The sequence below is a fragment of the Somniosus microcephalus genome, chromosome 10 (assembly GCF_052327205.1).
Source record: "Somniosus microcephalus isolate GS21.2 chromosome 10, FLI_Smic_1.0, whole genome shotgun sequence".
Lineage (NCBI taxonomy): Eukaryota > Metazoa > Chordata > Chondrichthyes > Squaliformes > Somniosidae > Somniosus > Somniosus microcephalus.
This window is the reverse complement of record NC_140996.1, coordinates 117059083-117073511: the sequence shown is the minus strand read 5'-3', so window position 1 is coordinate 117073511 and position 14429 is coordinate 117059083. Positions and strand designations below refer to the sequence as shown.

Genomic DNA, 14429 nt, shown 5'->3' with positions numbered 1-14429 from the left:
CACAAGAAGGAAATTTTGCATGTTTGTGCCAAGTGCCCTGGCAGTTGCCATGACTCCTTCATACTGCGCCAGTCTAGTGTGTCTCCGCTATTCAGTCCGCCAGACCAACTTAACAGATTGCTACTTGGAGACAAGGGCTATCCCCTGAAGACGTGGCTAATGACGCCGTTGAGGAGACCATCCAACGAAGCTGAGGAGAGCTACAACTCCAGCCACATGTCCACCAGAGCCATAATTGAGCAAACCATCGGTTTGCTGAAGATGTGCTTCAGATGCCTGGATAGATCAGGTGGAGCCCTGCAGTACTCAGCAGCCAGGGTCTCCAGAATCGTTGTGGTTTGCTGTGCACTTCACAACATGGCACAGCGTCGTGGCTTGCAGATTCCTGAGGACCAAATGGCTCGTCACATATCCTCCTCAGATGAGGAGAGCGAAAACGAACATCTTGCAGAGGCCCATCAACCAGCGGCAGCAGTACGCGAGAACATTGCTGCCCAGGATGCAAGGAACGCACTCATCTTGGCCAGATTTGCTTAGCCTAGCCAATCAAGCACTTTTGCCTCGCAGCTTCTTACCTGAGCATCGATAATGGCCAAGGACCAGTGGATTCCTAGCAATTTGACCACATACTGACAACTGCAAGTAATCCTAAGCCCACAATGTGAAAGTCCCATTCGCAAAATGACACATGCCACAACTACAGCAGTAGTCATCAGATTTTTTATTTACATTATTCATCTGATGGCTTTTTCACAGAAACCTACAAATTTCACCAAAGTGACTACCCTTGTGACTATTTGTGCAGTATCTTTCTCTTACGCGTGCTCTTACGTGGTGCTTCCCCTGTGGCTTCAGCAGATGTGGAGGCCCCTTGCTCAGTTTCTTGCTGCTCCTGTCTCAACACCTTTGGCGGGCGTCCTCTGGGGTTGCGAACCTGTGAGGGCTCGGCAACAGTCTGCTGCTCCTGCGGCTGTGCAGAGGTTGAGACGCCGACCTCAGATGGGTGTGGACTCTGGTGGGGCTCTGACTGAGGGCTCTGCAGTGGCATGGAAGTGTGAGCGCTTGGAGAGGAGCCCCCACTTCCTTGATGTCTGCCACCAACTTCCCTCTCATGGGTCAGGTCCCCCTCAGCGCTTGCAAGTGGCTTGAGAGCACCTTGCTGCACATCAGGGGGGCCATGGGGACCCGTATCTGCACTGGCAGTCCTACTTAGAAGGACTTCCATGAAGGTCTGGTTTCTCTGTTCAATAGATGACCGTCGCTCCTCCAGAGATGTTCTGAACACTCACCATGTTTTCTGCACGCTGGCGACTTATTACCTCCATGGAGGTTGCCATCCTTTCCATGGTGATGCGTTCATGCGCCAATGACTCCACAAAGGCTCTGCTCATGTTCGCTATGGACTCCTCCATTCGCTCCACACTCGCAGCGACCCTGGAGACAAAACTTGCCAGAGACTCCTGCATCTGTTCCTGGAGTTCCAGCACCGCTGATCTTATGGATGGACCCAGAGGCAGAGGGTCGACATGCTGCTGAGCCGAGTTGGCAGAGTCCTGCGCCCTCAGATGTTGCAGCTTCCTCTGAGGAGTTGTGAGGCTCATGCTGTTCCTCCTGGCTAGTGGGGACGGGTGCTTGCAATGGTCCTGTGGGGGAGTAAAGGAAAGAGTCAGAGATGTGATGCCAAGGTTACATGCACATTGCATATTGCAGATGATCATTACTCCATCTGTTAGAGCTTCAGAATCATTATCAGCGACTCATGCAATGTCAATGAGAGATGGAAACTATTCTGTCACCAGCTTTCTGTGATGCAACCCTCTGTCCATCCCCCACTTATGCATCTTCTTCCACTCCTACGATCTCCAGGACCGCCTCCTCCCAGGGGGTGAGGTGAGCTACTGAGGGTGGCCCTCCTCCTGCCCTCACTCTTTCTCGCTTATTGTGAGCTCTCTTTCCTGCAATGGGGGAGACAAGTGGAGGTTGAGTGAGAATGAAGGAGTGAGTGTAGAGATTCCACAGCATAGATACTTAAAAGGAGACAAAGATGGAGTGAGGTGGCAAGACTAAGCGCCCTCCCTGTGTGTTGTCAGTTGTTTTCATAGCATCACAGTGATAGGGAGTGTGAGGGCTGCATAGTCAAATAGTTAGGTGAATGTGACCATAGAGAGAGAGAGAGGGAATGGGTAAGGGTGCATGGATGACAGTGTCAAGTGGGATGTGGAGGAAGAGATTGCTAAAGCTGAGTGCTGGTGAGGAAAGGCAATGGAGATCAGATTGAGGGTGATGGGAAATTCATACTCACTTTTCCAGTGTGCAGAAGGTCATGAAATCTCTTCCTGCATTGAATCCAGGTTCTGCGGGTTACTGATAATGAGTTGATCTCCTCTGCCACCTGGATCCACACAGCCTTGGTCTGCTGGGGAGGCTTCTTCCTCCCTGAAGGGAAGAGCACCTCTTTATGAGCTCTTGCTCCCTCAACTAAAGCCTGCAGGGCAATGTCATCAAACCTGGGAGCAGACCTAGGTCTCTCACTGGTCATTCTGCCTCCAGGTCACTGTAGCATGAAAGGCCAAAAGGTTGGCAGTCTGCAGAAGAAGCAAGGCTTGTTGCAGACCTTAAATGCAGCAGCAATGAGGACGTCATCGGAGGCGACTTTCAGACTGGAAAAACTCATTTGCCATGGGTTCCAGCCCTAAGAGTTAGCAAAGTGTTGCAATTTTATTATTATTGCACCCAAGGAGATAAAAGTTAGGGTTTTGCAACTTCTGCAACCCTCTGATTGTTATTTTTAATGAACCCGAGTTGTAGTTTATTGCCTAGGTTAGTGTTTGTTCTTCTGCTATCAAAAGGCTAGAAGAACACAAGAGGGTTGATGTGAATTCTGTGCGATAATGACAGTAGTAAGGGTTTGAGCAATGCTGCATTACCAGTTAAAGTCAGACTGCGGTTTGTCGGTAACAAGGGATCTCTATGGTGCTGAGCACAAGAGAAATATCTGATGAAGCCCAAGTCCCATCTACCTGTTCCGACGATTAGGATGGATATTAAAGGTCCCATGGCACTATTTGAAGAACAGGGAGTTTCCTGCCATTCTGGCCAATCAACATAAAAATACAGATTTAATGGTCATTTATCTCATTGCGGTTTGTGGGCCCTTGTGAGTGTAAAATGGCCACCACATCTGCTAACATAACAATTCTCTGCATTTCAAAGTAATTCATTGCATGTCAAGTGTTTTGAGACATTCCGGAGAGGTTTGATAAAACGTTATAAATGGAAGTCTTGTTTTCTTTCTTTTGAACCAGACACAGCTTACTGTCTTGAAGCTGAAAGGCAGGGTTGAAAAGTCTCCAGGGAAAGGAAAAATTATAGTCCTGTCAGGGAGATAAAAATGAGTGTAACAGGCCCCCTACATCCCTCTAAATGTCAGGGTGAACTCACTGAGCTGAATGTACTTTTCTTGATCCCTTTGTACAGTAAGGTATTTTCTCCTCTTTCACCTCCTTAGTTCTTCTTGCACCACAGTTCACCCTTGGTTGAAAGGACAGGCTAGAGACCTGCTCCCCTGCAGATATCAATACTATTCTGTAGACTTGAAGGCGTGAGTGGCTGAGGTAACTTGCTCACTGTTGTTTCCTGTGAGGAAGCACCCCGGCTCAACACCATGCACAGTTACAGTCAAGGACTTACTGAACTGACATCACAAATGTGAACCTGTAGCCTCCTAGTCTGTAGCATAGCATGTCAGTGCTTCACTTCGTTGCAACACCGTATCAACTTTCCACTCACCATTCCTACCTTCTTACATTTAAAGCGGGAATTACATGTCACTTAAGAACTGAAATAAGTCAACATTAAAGTTATTTATTGTTATGGAGCCTGCAGAGCTTTCAATCTAACTCTATGGTTGAAATTTCCCCTTCTTGCAGGTTCGACTCATTATAAAACAGTCAGTGGGAAAGGTTGGAAAATTATGCCACCCTCCCCCACAGAGGCTGCCCGCCGACTCAAGGTAGGTTCCGGGATTGGGTTCTGGGGACGTCTCACCTGTTACCCCGTTCCACAAAGGAAAGAAAAAATCATAACCTTTTCAGTCTCTTTTAGTGCTGATCCTTCTGACCTGATTCAGCCTGGTGAGAGAGCTGTAGTGGCTTCTTCACTCAGACCAGAGGTAAAATTGTAGTCGAGTCTTGATGCCATCATCAGGAACCAACATGTATATAAAAGGACCCCGCTGGCTTTGAGTGGGTGTCCTTGCTGCCTGCTCAGAATAGCTGGTCAAAATGGCAGATGGAGGGATTCTGATGGCTTTTTGGCAGGTAAGTAACCTGGGAGATTTTAACTGCCCACCCACCAGGTTTATGCTGGGCGAGTAGGATTAAAATCACCCCCAGTGTATTCTCCAACTCACCACGAGCAAGTCCATCGGTCCGCTAGTATTTAGAAATTTTTCTAGAATACAGTAATGCTTTTATTCTGTTTTGGTATAATGGAACTATCTTTTCTGTTTAGCAAATTCAGGTGTGATTTGAAATTGAGATGTACGGTTAAAGAAGAAACAAAGGCCTAGAAATTGGGTATAGCCCCGCTTGAGGCGCTAGAACTGGCGGTGCGCTAAGTTTATAGCCAGACGAAACTTATCGCTGCCTGGCGAGATATTGGGTTGCATCGCCCCCAAAGGGGATTGAGGCGCTAAGTCAGCCGTTGCACGGTGCTCCTAAGGCGCAAAAGTTCAGGCGCTACTCAATATCGACGTGGACGGGCGCAGCGCAGGTGATCTCAATTACGGGAAACCACGAGACTTCCAGGCGCCGGCCAGCTCTTAAAGGGGTGGGTCAGTCAGCCTGAGCTTCAACACCCAATGCCCTGTAGGCCTCAGAATCGGCGCTCGCCCTTCTCTGGCGTTAGAAACTTGTTGAGCATGGAGAAGGTTAGACAGAGAGCAGAGCGCTTCAGCACTGAGGCTCTGGACCAGTTGGTGGCTGCAGTTGAGCGCCGTCGAGATGTCCTGTATCCGGACAATGGCAAGAGGCCGAATCAGAAGGCTTACCGACGATCTTGGAGGGAGGTTGCCGTGAGGGTCAACTCCAGCAGCATGGCGACCAGGACCCCTGTTCAGTGCAGGAAGAAATTCAACGACCACACACGGATCGTTAGGGTGAGTGATGGTTTAGCAATCTTCTGATTCCCTCCATCTGCAGCTGACTTCGGGCACCCTGTTGCAATGATGCCCCAATGGCCATCTGTCAGCAAGCACCCATGGCCCTTTCTGGGCACACACATGGACAGATGTCTCAAGGCCTCATGTAAGGGCTCTTTCACCATGGGGACCGTGCGATGATGTCTCAAGGCCTCATGTAAGGGCTCTTGCACCATGGGGGGCATGCGATGATGTCTCAAGGCCTCATGTAAGGGCTCTTGCACCATGGGGGGCATGCGATGATGTCTCAAGGCATCATGTAAGGGCTCTTGCACCATGGGGGGCATGAGATTATCTCTCAAGGCATCATGTTACAGAACTTCCCCTTCTTTCCCCTGCAGTCCAAGCTGGCGACGATCCGAAAGGAGCAGCGTCGAACCGGTGGCGGACCTCCACAAGTGGTCACTCTCACAGATCTGGAGGAGAGTGCACACCAGATTCTTGGAGGACGTCTGTCTGGTCCTGTGACCACTGCATCTGCCGACCCCATTTCCGACAGCGAGGATAAGACTCTCACCTTTTTCACCTGTTGCCTTCCACTTGGTCCCCCCGCCAGCATGCATCCTCAGTGTGCAGCCATGTCAGAGCCTTGCCGCAATCTGGCATGCCTTTCAGCAAACCTGTCCTTTTGCTAAAGCCACTCTTCCACCTCCCTACTTTCAGATGAATCAGCACCAACTCGGGCTCAACGCACTGAAGCTGCCAGTGCCAGTGCCACCGGAGGCGAGGAGCAGGAGGAATCCAGACCAGCCGTTGCAGAATCCGGGGAGCGGACACATCTACAGACTGGGGATAGTAGTCCCCTGGAGGGGAGGGGGGGGGGGCTCTGAGGATGAACCAGTTGCCGGAACAAGCGGCATGCAGCAACGCAAGGGGGATAGGCAAGTTCGGCCACCGTCTCCCCGGAGGGCAAGGCAGGTAGTGATGACTGCTGCACAGAGTGCAGATGAGGTGCGTCGCCTGGCTGAAATGAGCAAACAGGCCCGGCTCAGACACACGGAGCTGATGGCTGCAGTGGAGAAGATGCCCAAGTCAATAGATTCATTGGCTAAGAGTATATTGGACTTCGGGCAGCACGGTGGCATAGTGGTTAGCACTGTTGCCTCACAGCGCCAGGGACCCGGGTTCGAATCCGGCCTCGGGTGACTGTCTGTGTGGAGTTTGCACATTCTCCCCGTGTTTGCATGGGTTTCCTCCGGGTGCTCCGGTTTCCTCCCACAGTCCAAAGATGTGCAGGTTAGGTTGGTTGGCTATGATAAATTGACCCTTAGTGTTAGGGGGATTAAATACGTGGGGTTACGGGGATAGGGTGGGATATGTGTTGGTGTAGGGGTTACGGGGATCAGGTGGGATATGTGTCGGTGCAGGCTCGATGGGCCGAAATGGCCTCTATCTGCACTGTGGGGTTTCTGTGATTTCTGTGATTCGGGGCAACAATGGAGAGGACTCTCCAGGGCTTTGGGGCAACAATGGACAGCACTCTCCAGGGCTTCGGTGCAACAATGGACAGGTCTATCCAGGGCTTCGGCCCAACAATGGAGAGGACTGTCCAGGGCTTTGAGTCGGCTATGGAAAGGACTGTTCAGGGCTTCGGACAATCCAGGGCTTGTCCGAGGCAGTGGAGCGGTCGGCACCTGCCTTGTCCGAAGCAATGGGAAGAACTGTCCAGGGCTTCTCCGAAGCACTGGCACCTGCCACACAGGTCCTCACTGTTGCCACACAGTCACTTGCTGGGCTCCTCCACACCCAGATTGAGGCAACGCGATCTCTCACTGCAGCCACCCTCTCTGCATCAGTTAGGATCACCCCGGGCCCTTCCAGTCCCATACAAGGCCAGGAATCAGTGGAGCATGCGATTGTGGCGGATGAGCCGAGCCGCTCCCCTCAGATAGCCAGTGTGTCGTCCGACCATGGTGCAGGTGTCCTCTCTCGGCAGGTGACCATTGCACATGCCAGCGCTGGGACGTCGGCAGTGCAGCTGCCACCACCTGCAGGGCACACTGCTTCCAGCCATGGTCACATCAAGCATCCTGCGTCTGCACCCTCCAAGCCCAGAGGTCGGCCAGGCCATCCCTCAGGGGCTTCTGCGCTTCCACACAGTCAGCAGGCGTCCCCCTGCCTTGAGCCCGCCACTGGGGTCCAATTGCGTAGGAGCAGCAGGGAGGGAAGGGGCCGGGCGCGAAAGAGAAGTCGTTCTCCCTCAAGGGGCCAGTTGTAGAGTGAGGTGCTGAGACGTTTCTTTGTCCAAATTCAAGGACACCCTCACCTGTTGTTATATTTGCAGAAGGTTTGTTGAGTTTTGCGGCTTTGCCGAAGAGTTCACAGTTATTTTGTAACTTATGGTTTCTGTTGACATTACGTTGTTTTGCTGTAATGAAAGACTTTTGTGCCAATAAACAGAAGTTTCAATGTGGCATGGTGCACGTGACTACTTTCAGTGATGCTGGCATTCAGAGGCCGTCAAACATTCAAAGTGCGCATGAGTTAAGACTCTCATCATTCCGCCACAGGGGTCTCGAAACGAGTCCTGATGAGCCTCTGATGTATGGCCCTTCCACTTTCAGCAGCCCTTCCATCTTCCTCCTCCTCCTCCTCCTCCGCCTGCGCTTCCTCCTCCTCCACCTCCTCCACCTGCTCCTCCGCCTGCTCTTCCTGCTCCTCCGCCTGCTCTTCCTCCTCCTCCACCTGCTCTTCCTCCTCCTCCACCTGCTCCTCCGCCTGCTCTTCCTCCTCCTCCGCCTGCTCCTCCACCTGCTCCTCCGCCTGCTCTTCCTCCTCCTCCGCCTGCTCTTCCTCCTCCTCCGCCTGCTCTTCCTCCTCCTCCGCCTGCTCCTCCTCCGCCTCCTCCTCCGCCTGCTCTTCCGCCTGCTCCTCCTCCACCTCCGCCTCCGCCTGCTCTTCCGCCTCCTCCTCCGCCTGCTCTTCCTCCTCCTCCGCCTGCTCCTCCTCCTCCTCCTGCTCCTCCGCCTGCTCTTCCTCCACCTGCTCTTCCTCCTCCTCCACCTGCTCCTCTGCCTGCTCTTCCTCCTCCTCCGCCTGCTCTTCCTCCTCCTCCACCTGCTCCTCCACCTGCTCCTCCGCCTGCTCTTCCTCCTCCTCCGCCTGCTCTTCCTCCTCCTCCGCCTGCTCTTCCTCCTCCTCCGCCTGCTCTTCCTCCTCCTCCGCCTGCTCTTCCTCCTCCTCCGCCTGCTCTTCCTCCTCCTCCGCCTGCTCTTCCTCCTCCTCCGCCTGCTCTTCCTCCTCCTCCGCCTGCTCTTCCTCCTCCTCCGCCTGCTCTTCCTCCTCCTCCTCCTCCACCTGCTCTTCCTCCTCCTCCGCCTGCTCTTCCTCCTCCTCCTCCTCCGCCTGCTCTTCCTCCTCCTCATACTCCTCCGCCTGCTCTGCTGGTCGTTGAGGGACAGCTGGAATTGGCTGTGCACGTCGAATCGCCAAGTTGTGGAGCATGCAGCAGACGACGACGATGTGTCCCACTTGCTGCGACGAGTACTGCAGGGATCCCCCCGAATGTTCCAGACATCGGAAACGCTTTTTGAGAACACCAATAGTGTGCTGTTTACTGTGCCTGGTCGCCTGATGGCCGCTGCTGATCAGCTCTTCTGCTGGGGTGTCGGCCACACGGAGTGTTGTCATCAGCCATGGCCAGAGAGGATAGCCCTTGTCCCCAGTAAGCCAGCCTCGTGTTCGAGCCAGCCCCTCAAAAAGGTTACAAACTGAGGCCAACCGCAGGATAAAAAGGCATCGTGGCTGCACCCTGGGAAATGCGCGGTGACTGCCATGATGATTTGGCGGTGGTCACAGACCAGCTGCACGTTGAGGGAGTGGAACCTCTTGCGGTTGCGGAAATCCTAAGGATGATGGCATGGCGCCCTCAAAGCCACGTGTGTGCTGTCAGTCGCCCCCTGCACCATGGGGAAGTCTGCAATAGAAGCGATACCCTGCGCGCGCTCCGCCTGCTTGTGCAGGGTCAGAGGGAAGGTCATGAATTGACGCCTTCGCCTATAAAGGGCATCTGTAACTTGCCGGATGCAACAGTGGACTGCAACCTGAGCGACAGTCGCAATGTCCCCAATGGCTGACTGAAAGGATCCGTTGGCATAAAAATTGAGGCCATCAGTCCGTTTAGCGATCACAGACAGAGAGGTCCTGCACCGTTCACGCGGCTGCAGATCCTGACCAAGCAGGTGGCACAGATCAGTAACAATGTCCCTCCAGAATCGGAGCCTTCGCAAACACTGCTCCTCCGACATGTCAAGGCTCGTCACCTGCTGCCTAAAGACCCTCGCAGCATCCCGTCGGATTGGCCGACCTCCATTGCCCCTCCTCCTTCTGGCCAATCCCGGCCCTCTCTCCCGCCGTCTCTCTGCCCCTTCACAGTGTTGGGCGATGAGGCCGTCGCCCTCCAAAGCAGCTCCCATTCCGATGCCAGTTGGTCAAAAGGCTTTTAGGTTTAGTGCTGCAAGTGCTTCGGACAGGTTTGAAGGTCCCAAGTACTCTAAAGCTAAATTCCCAAAACTCTGCTCCACAGTAGCTCGCCAACTCTATCCAGCAACGATCGCAATGAGCAGGCCAAGTGGCTGAAGATTCTGCACTAGAGCTGTCCCCTTTAAATAGCGCCCCCCTACTCCGAGAAGGGCCTGCTAGCCCTCCCTCGAACTGTCACTAATAGCGCTAGGCGTTAAGGCTCCGGGCGCCACCCAATATGCGCTCAAGCGCTCCTAAAAGGCGTTGCACACTGAAATGACGTCATGATCTGCTTGCGCTCGTGGGCACGCGCAAACACTTAGCGCAGGCGCTAAATGTATAGTCAATATCTGAGTTGTCGCTATCTTCATAGCGACTGCCCCAACATAGGGTATCGCCCCAATTCTAGGTCTCTTTAGGCGCTCCGCACCGGCACTACCAACCGAATTTCTAGGCCAAAGTGTCAGGAGCACTTTTTGTTCAAAGTATTACTCATGTCTATAGAAAAAATAATGGTCGAGGCAAACTTTGGAAGAGTCATTTTAGATATTGGTAATAGGGTCTACGATGTCACAGTCAATTACTAGCTTGCTTTCAATTATAACACTCCTACATACTCAGAATGGTAAGAATGTGGAACATGCTACCACAGAGAGTGATTGAGATGATTAGCATAGATGTATTTAAGGGGATTCTAGATAAGTGCATGAGGGAGAAAGGAACAGAAGGATATGTTGATAGGGTGAGATGAAGTAAGGTAGGAGGAGACTCGTGTGGAGCATAAACACCGGCATGGGTCTGTTGGACTGAATGGCCTGTTTCTGTGGTGTAAATACTATGTAATACTCAAAGTTTTTCTTTCATGCTCCTCTGAACACCTCGACTGTTCACATTTTATAGCAGTATTTCACTGGTAACTCCTTTAAAACAACATTTTATTGGTATTACTTTATTTTCTCCAGAATGCTACTACCATCCAATTCTGTTACAATTAAGGCACAGCTTAGCAATAGGCTGAGACAATCAATTTTTTCACCACTGGAGCGGAGAAGCTTAACGGGTGAGCTGACAGAGGTTATGAAGGGTAATGCAGAAATAAATGGTGTGATGGTAACAAGAGGATGCAAATTTAAATTAAACACCAAAAGAATTGAAGGGGTTTGAAAAAAATCTGTTGCACAGAAAATGATTAGAATGTGGAATTTCTTGTCACAAAGCAGAATCCATAAATTGTTTTTCAAAGGGAATTAGATAGTTGAGTAGAGGAATATTAAAGGGAGTAGGATTAGACTAGGTGGCTTATGTGGAGAAAGATACTGGCACAAATTTGTTACGCCAAAATAGCCTGTTTCTGTGCTGTAAGATTCTATGAGTATTAATTGGTTAATGCTTTCCTTTTAAATGAAACTAAATGCACAAAAATGACTGACTTCAATGGAAATAAAAATCAGGTGAGATGTAAAATGGGCTGCTGATTCGCTATCACCCATTTTACACCATTGCACAAAGTCAAGATTAGCCCCAAACACTTTTTTCTGCATGGTAGCAGTTTTTAAGTATTTCCTTCAATTTAGTGCACTGCGTTTGCTGCTCATTGAGGGGATCAAATGCAGATTTAGTGACTGCTTTACCAAACAGCTCTGTTCTGTTCAGAAGCATAATCCTGACCTCCATGTGGCTCACCAATTCCACCCTCTTTCTACTCTCATTCCAACCTTTCCATCTTTGACTTCCGATACTACTCCAACTAAGTTCAGTGCAAACTTCAGGAATGGCAGCCTATCAGTGCCCCTGGGTTAGGAAGGGAAAACTCAACCAGGGTTCCAACTTCTGACTGCTGTCCAGCAACCCCTGCAGTAGATATGTGTGTGTGTGTGTGTGTGTGCGCGCGCGCGCGTACGTGTACATTGGGTGAGGAAAAGATCAAACCTAGCTGTGATGCTGCTCTATTACTATATTAGCATCTGTTTCAAATCACAGCGCGTCAGCTACAGAACAACAAAATTAATCAACACAGGGAGATGGTCATTTCTCTGAACTTGCCAGCCATCCATGGGTTCATATGAGGGAATTTACAAAAAAAGTGAACACTAGTGCCTAAATATAATCATAAGTGGTAGTATACAGAGTTTGCAAGGCTTTCAAAGATGTGATAGCTTTCTTAACAACACGTCATTGTGAATCTCATGCTCTCTCACTGGTTTACCTGCTTGTCATTTGACATGAAGCTGTCTTGTTCCAAACTCTCGCCATCGTATAGCTGTCCTGATAGGATAACTGTAAATCTACAGGTGCGTTGCAACTCGCAGGCCTGACATGATGTTTTCAAACCTGGATGTTCTTTCACATGCAGATTAGGATAACAATCTACCCGTTCCTATAAAAATAATAAAAGGGAAAAAGAAACATTAAATAGGAAGCTCTAGGTGCAATTCAGCATTATTTTAAGCAAAAGAAAACCAAGCTGAAAAAACACATGAATCATTCTAGAGAACCCTAACATAGAAACATAGAAGATAGGAGCAGGAGTAGGCCATTCGGCCCCTCGAGCCTGTTCCGCCATTTAATGAGATCATGGCTGATCATCCAAATTCAGGACCCTGTCCCTGCTTTCTCCCTATATCCCTTGATCCCTTTAGCCTTAAGAAATATATCCAACTCCTTCTTGAATATATTTAATGAACGGCATGTCGAGGGCAACGGGGCATCTTGGACCTTAGTGAACGGCAGTGTATCTCCTTAACCAATGGGCTGCATTTTGCTGTAAAAATAACAGCGCTCACTATTATTTATGTGCAAATCAGTCAACAACTTCCAACGACCACACATGCGCAGTTAAATGCAGAAATCCAGAAGTTGCTGTCAGAGATGCCCTGCTCCTCCAAAAGAAGCGTAAAATGGCATCTCGGCGTCTGGCTCACCCTCCAATACATTGAACGGCATGAAGTTGCTGTACTTACCTCATAGATATGGACTAAACTCACCAAAAATTTTAGAGCTTGCCCATTCCAGTCCAAGTACCCCTTTAACAGTGTGGTAAGTCTTAATTACTGCCAAATAAACTCTCTGGACTGAAAATTAACTATTACAAGTGTGGAGTTTAATTCCTTCAGCATTTAATTATTGTTGGAGATATAAAAATGTGAACAATGGCCTCCAACTGCCTGTGGTGATGGGGATGTTGCTGTTCCGGTCGCGCTCTCCCTCGTGCTCCCACTCTCCGCTGCGCAACAGGATGTATTTGTTCTTCAGCTTCTCTTCTTCATTCTGGCTCTTTTATCTCTCTCTCTTGCAATACAATCTTTCTTTCCCTCTCTTTATTTCGCTTTCTGTACCTGATTTGTCATTGAATTCACTATTCCGACTGACACTTCCTGGTTCAGAATCTCTGCTGCTCATTAACACACAGGTCCCAGCTGCTCTGTAGAGGGTGCTGTGTTATTTGGCTAACAGGAATTGCCATGCAAAGGCCCATAGAAAGTCTGTGGGAAAGTGCAAGTGTAACCTCATGGCAATCTGAGATTTAGAGATTAAGAAATAAACAAAGGAAGGACTGAGGAAGAGGAGGGTGAATTAGAATAAGAACATAAGAAATAGTAGCAGGAGTAGGCCATTTGGCCCTTCGAGCCTGCTCCGCCATTCAATGAGGCCATGGCTGATCTTCTGCCTCAACTCCATTCATCGGAATGGGTGAATTCAATGCCAAATCAGGTAGAGAAAGAGAAATAAAGAGAGGGAAAGAAAGATTGGATTAAGAGACTGAGGAAAAAATGGGGTAGAAAGGGAAAAAAATGTAAACATTTAAAATTTGACATTTTTTAAATCGTCAACAACAATTCACTACCTGAAGGAATGAGACTCCACAGTTTAAAGTGTTCACTTTCTGGATCAGAGAAGTTGATTGGCAGTCATTAACAATTATCACGTTGGTGAAATGGTACTTGCGCTATGAATAACTAGACTTAAGTTTCTGTGGTGAGTTTAATGGTCAATTAATGTGCAAATGCAGCAAGTTCATGAAACTCATGGGAAGGTTATGGGCAAGCTGCATTTTTGCAAGGCTAACGGTGGAGTGGTGCAAATCATCTGGCAACTTGTGGCATTTCACAGAGTATTGCTTCCTCACCACAAGTTGCTGGCCGATTTGCACATTCAGATGCCGTTATTTTTTCAGCAATTTCCGGTCCAATAAATCACACACTCCACTACCCTCTTTGACACATAAAATGATAAATATTCCACTCACTTCTTGCCTAAACATTTACTTGCAATACTTTCAATTGGACTCCACAAGGCTTAATAACTCACAGCTCATCGGCTCTTGGTTGCAAAACTGGACTGACTGTAGAACAACACAAGTGATCCAATATAATCCATAAATCTGAGACCTCTGGCCACTGAGCTGTTCTTCAGAACAGACTACATTCTGATAACCCAGTTCCCTTCTCAATGGTTCTAACACAGATATCGATCAAACTCATATCCAAAGTTAATGCCAGGGTGGCATGGGACCACGCCTGCAGCTTTATTGAAACAAAGGGCAGTTGATGAATGCATTTCTCATAATTACATTAAACAAGTATTCATCTTTATTGAATGAATTGCTAATCTTCAACAAAAGTGAAGATATTTTTGATTAAGCGACGTTACCTATAAAAAGGGGCATACCAAACTGCTTAGGAACTCACCTGCTCAGGTAGGCCTCTTAAAGATAAGTTTTTACAATTTTGGGGGGCGGGGGGAGAGGATGGAATGTGCATTTTTATGT

General features: G+C 49.4%; 1 protein-coding gene across 2 annotated transcripts in view; it reads right to left on the bottom strand.

The window, feature by feature from the left end:
• The window catches only part of ccdc82 (coiled-coil domain containing 82), a 94300-nt gene that overhangs the window by 37203 nt on the left and 42668 nt on the right, over positions 1 to 14429 (bottom strand). For both annotated transcript variants that reach the window (XM_085998740.1, XM_085998739.1), the window contains exon 6: positions 11868 to 12038. In XM_085998740.1, the coding sequence (XP_085854866.1) occupies positions 11868 to 12038 (171 nt within the window). The remainder of the gene's footprint in view (positions 1 to 11867; positions 12039 to 14429) is intronic.